The sequence below is a fragment of the Hippocampus comes genome, unplaced genomic scaffold (genome assembly GCF_001891065.2).
Source record: "Hippocampus comes isolate QL1 unplaced genomic scaffold, H_comes_QL1_v1.1 scaffold177, whole genome shotgun sequence".
NCBI lineage: Eukaryota > Metazoa > Chordata > Actinopteri > Syngnathiformes > Syngnathidae > Hippocampus > Hippocampus comes.
In genome coordinates this window covers 646,942-651,777 of record NW_017806158.1, presented here as the reverse complement: position 1 = coordinate 651,777, position 4,836 = coordinate 646,942, and the positions used below count along the sequence as shown (strand labels likewise).

Below are 4,836 nucleotides of genomic sequence, written 5' to 3'. Positions count from 1 at the left end.
AAACCGCCGAGGTGAAGAGAGAACCTTGTATTAAGAGGCCGAGGTTTCGCCCGATTTGCTGCCTGAAAAAAAAAAAAGTGCGGAGGTCCAGCTCGAAGAGGCCGGCTTTTCGTAGTGAAACGCGGTCGAAAAGCGCTTCCTGGGCGGGCTCGACAAGTGCCGTTGACCGCCCAGTGGGGAAACTGATTTTGTAAAAAAAATTGGCAGCGTGATCTGCCTTTTCAGTGCTTGTGCGACAGGCTTTATAAGTGGAGTCGACCGCCCGTAGGAGGATTTTGAGAAAAAAAAAAAAATGCCGACCTCCGGCGGGAAGAGGGGGGCCTCGGAAAGGGCGGGACCTTCGTCCGGGCAACACGGCCGAAGCGCGTCGTGGGCGGATTCGACAGGCGCCGTTGACCGCCCAGTGGGGAAAGTGCTTTTGTAAAAAAAATTGGCATGAATTGAAAAAATATTTTTCACCACTTTTTGACTAATTCAAAGCTCTAATTAATGCATTTAAATATTCACCTAGAAATTATATGTATATATATATATATACAGTTAATTTAATTTTTTTTATAGTCACTTTTATCATTTGTATTGTCCTAAAGGGTGGGGGGAGGGATAAATAAACGGAAAACTATATATGTATGGATAGGTCTGATGCCACTGAACATTTTGAGTGGTTGGAAGTAAAAATATATTCCTAAATGACTGAGTTATTGCACTTCAAGTTCACATACACATAATGTACATTGACATGCGTTGTGTGAGTTTTTGAATAAACTGCTTTTATCAAAAAAATTGGCATGAATTGAAAATGATTTTGTCACCACTATGACTAACTCAAAGCTCTAATTAGGCCATATAAAATATTCACCTCAAAGTTTTTCTGTATCTAGATATACAGTTCATTTAGTTGTCTTTTATAATCACTTTTTGGACTTGTACTGTCCTAAAAGCGGGGGGGATAAATAAATAAATGAAAACTATATGTAAAAAAGAAGTTCTGAGGCCACCGAACATTTTGAGTGGTTGGAGGAAAAAATTTTTTTTTCAGCGACAAAAATACGCCTCTCGTGTATTAAGTGCATTTTATGCACATTGGCATTTGTTCAAGAATAAAGTATTTTGCACGCCACGAGGGTTAATCAAGAATACTGTAGCTACTCAATATACAGTGATTTTTTTTTCTTCATTGTTCTTCAAAGCTAATTAGCTCATTACAAAACCCAACCGTGTGTTGAAAAACACTAAAATAATCTGTGAATGACTGATGGTCTTCCCAGCCCCAAAAGAAGTTGTAATGGCCTCCAGATGACACAAGATAGCAGCAAAGCTCTCAAAACAGAGTGGACAATGACGCACTATAAACACCATGCTAGTCTAGTCTGTTGTATAATGTATAATTCTGACGCTATGGTAAATAAAAATTTGTGTTTAGTCGCTCTACTACTCAAAACAGACAAATCACTTTCATGTGAGGCCCATCAATAGTGTTCGCTTGCATACAACTTTAAAAAAGATGATAGCGCAAAGTGATGTGACAAACAATTTTGCACACTAGAAGTTTACACAAACAATATTACATTTATAGACAAAATAAATATTAGTCAGTACATGCAGATTATTGTGTACAGGATTAACAATCACTTTGCCTGTGACTCAATACCTTGAGAAACCAATCACATTCAACCTCGTGTTGCATGGGAGTCAGCACACACCTGCCACCGTTTAAAGTGCCTTGGAAAATATCATGTCTATAGACACCAGTTTACGGAATACACCGTTAAGGACAATTATCATCAAGTGGAGAAAATACGGCACGACAGTGACATTACCAAGAAATGGACGACCCTCAAAAATCTATGAAAAGACAAGAAGAAAACAGGTCAGGGAGACTGCCAAGAGCCCGACAGCAACATTGAAGCAGCAGGCAGCAATTTCGGGCAAGTACTTCGTGACAACTAGGCCTACGACCGGAAAAGCCAATCCACGTTGATTTTATTTGTCATGTGCAACGGAGTGAGGCATATGAGCACCAACCAAAATTGATATTACCGGTAAATAGGATGCTTGCCTGTATGAATGAGCTTGTGCGTCTCCAGAGTTGTTCTTTCACTGAATGTCTTGCCGCATAGCTCACACATGAAGTCCTTTATACCTATAGACACAGACATGCACAAGCAAAACATGATGCAATACATCGATCATTTTCACATCGCAAATTCAAACCATAACTCACCCGTATGTCGCTTATAGTGTTTGAGCATGTTGACTTTCTGGGCAAACTTGCGGTTACACTCCTTACATTCGTACTCTTTGATGCCCTTGTGTAACTTCATGTGGTGCCGGAGGGCATGCTTGGTCTTCATACCTGCACAGGGCACGCGGTAGGTTCCATCACGTCGAAACAATCCAAGTAACAGATGCTCATGCACACAATAGGAGCTGACCTTTCCCACACTCGGCACAAAGGAAGTCTCGAATGTCGTCGTGGACCCTCAGGTGCTCCTTCAGCATGTCCTTCCTCGCAAAGGATTTGCCACACTTGTCACAGCTGTGGCTCTTCACCCCTGTGGGATGTGCAAACCTTTTACAGCCGCTCACGTTTAGATTAAATCAGATGTTTCCTCGCCACGCCGTGCATTTAATACTTGTAAAAAGATGAGTGCACTGCATACCTTAAAAAATCAAACACTGTACTGCGATATATTTGCATGATCTCACCAGTGTGGATGATTTTGTGCCTCTCCAGGTTACCGATACTGTTGAAGATTCGGCCACAAATTTCACAGGGATGGATATACCTTTGGAAGAGGGAGAGATTAAAGCACATGAAAATAGACAATGTTTCGGTGACATATCACTGTCAATGAACCTAACCTCTTTGAGGAAACCAGATGAAAACCCACACAATAACATGGAAACGAACAGAAAGTATTTGTCAATACGCTCCTTACTTCTGCACGGCAGGGTCAGGCAGCTGCTCTCTGTGAATGACCAGGTGGGCGTTGTACGTGGCCTTGAGTGCAAAGCGACGGTTGCAGATCGCGCAGCCGTAGCCGCGCTCTTTGTGCTGCTCTGTGATGTGTTTTAGGTATTCTCGGCCCTTGGCAAACGACATCTGTGGACCCGAGCAAAGGGCCCGTCTGAATTCATGTGGGACCACATTGATAGCGTGATAACGTTTGGCCAACCGGGGGTTGGGCTAACCTGACATTTCTTGCAGTTGTATTTGTGGTGCTCGGGGTCATCTTCATCTTCTTCATCGTCCTTATCGTCGCTGTCGCCTGCTGAAATGCCGATCTTTTTAATGAAGTCCTCCCTCTCCTGCTCATCCATTAAGGCTATATCCTGCAACAAATAAATTCATTTCATTTTTTTGTTTGTTTCGGGTAAATAGAAACTGAGAATCAAGCATTTGGAGAAAAAAAAACATCTCAGCATGCAGTCGTGGTAATTTAATTACTTTACTAATATTGTCATTTTAATTACTGTTAATTTACTGTTTCAACAACAATTTAATTTGGCGAGAGATTTTTCGAGTTATGCTAAGAGCTAAAATACTGTATGCTGTTATGGCTGATTAATCAATTGCTTTTCTTTATATAGTGTATGCATGTTTTAGAGTTCTTATTAAGTTTTGATGTGCTAAAGTTCGTCTTTGTAGTTTAGTACAAGCACAAGAGTCAGGTTTTGTTGGCTAGTTTGAGCCTTTCTATTTTTTTTTCAAGCAGGATTAAGCAAAATCTACACAACCAATTGACATAATATGAAGAACACATTCAATTGTTGAGAATCCCAATACAGGTGTAAATTTAAGAATTGAATGTAAAGTGTCATTTTTACAGTCCATTTATATTTGGGCTTTGTGAACGGCAGTGCGGGGAAAAAGTTGAGTAGATGGAGTTCTCCAACTGGGCTTGTGTGAAGATGTACGGCCTTGCGCTGTGATTTTTTTTTTTTTTTTTAACTGAATAAGTCTGAAGGACATATTTAGCAGTGTTATTATTGTGCCCAATTGAGTCATTTTCTAGTTCCAGTAGCAATTTTAAGAAAGAGAAAAGCCACATTAAAAAAAAAAAAAAAAATAGGATGGTGATTGCACAGTCTATGGAAAGAATCCTAATCTTCATAATCTAAATAAACAACCACTGTCACTTTAATTCAAAAGAATTAAAAAAGAGGCTGCAAATGGGCAAGCGATCGATGGCTGACCTTGAAGTGAACATGAATATGATCGCGCAGCACGTCCACTCGGAAGAACTTGCGGCCGCAGATCTCGCAAGTGTACTTCTTATCGCCGTGAGTGAGCAGATGTTTGTTCATGTTACTTCGGCAGGAGAACACCTGTTCATACATTTGAGAATAAACGGTCAACTCCTGGGATCCTGTACGAGTTGCTACACTAGCAGGTAGAGAGCTCGCCTTGCCGCAGATGGGACACGGCGATGGTTCCTTTCTGTACTTGGTGGCTTCTTCTCCATTGGTCTCCAACTCTTCTCTCTTCATGTGCTTTGGCCCTGTTTAAATATAGTATTGTATTAGGTCTGAAAGGGAACAGATTATGCGGGGGAAAAAATAGGTTTTGTAAAAATTTGGGTCTCTTGAGTGCCTCACCTGTAAAATTACACGACCAAGTAAATCTTAAATATTTCTGTGAAGAGACTATTATGACAACACAAAAAGTTGCTATATTATTGCACATTTTTTCCATCCATCCATCCATTTTCCGATCCGCTTATTATCATCCAGTATTATCGTCACAAGGGTCGCGGGGGTTGCTGGAGCCTATCCCAGCTGTCTTCGGGCAGTAGGCGGGGGACACCCTGCACCGTGCGCCAGCCACTCACA

The 4,836-nt window shown here is 41.1% G+C and overlaps 1 protein-coding gene across 1 annotated transcript in view; it reads right to left on the bottom strand.

The window, feature by feature from the left end:
- Positions 1-4,836, bottom strand: part of prdm15 (PR domain containing 15) — a 19,946-nt gene that overhangs the window by 7,267 nt on the left and 7,843 nt on the right. The window contains exons 13-20 of the mRNA XM_019895274.1: positions 4,411-4,505; positions 4,201-4,332; positions 3,196-3,336; positions 2,943-3,106; positions 2,710-2,789; positions 2,436-2,555; positions 2,225-2,356; positions 2,060-2,143 (exon numbers count right to left, since the gene is read on the bottom strand). Of these exons, the coding sequence (XP_019750833.1) occupies positions 2,060-2,143; positions 2,225-2,356; positions 2,436-2,555; positions 2,710-2,789; positions 2,943-3,106; positions 3,196-3,336; positions 4,201-4,332; positions 4,411-4,505 (948 nt within the window). The remainder of the gene's footprint in view (positions 1-2,059; positions 2,144-2,224; positions 2,357-2,435; positions 2,556-2,709; positions 2,790-2,942; positions 3,107-3,195; positions 3,337-4,200; positions 4,333-4,410; positions 4,506-4,836) is intronic.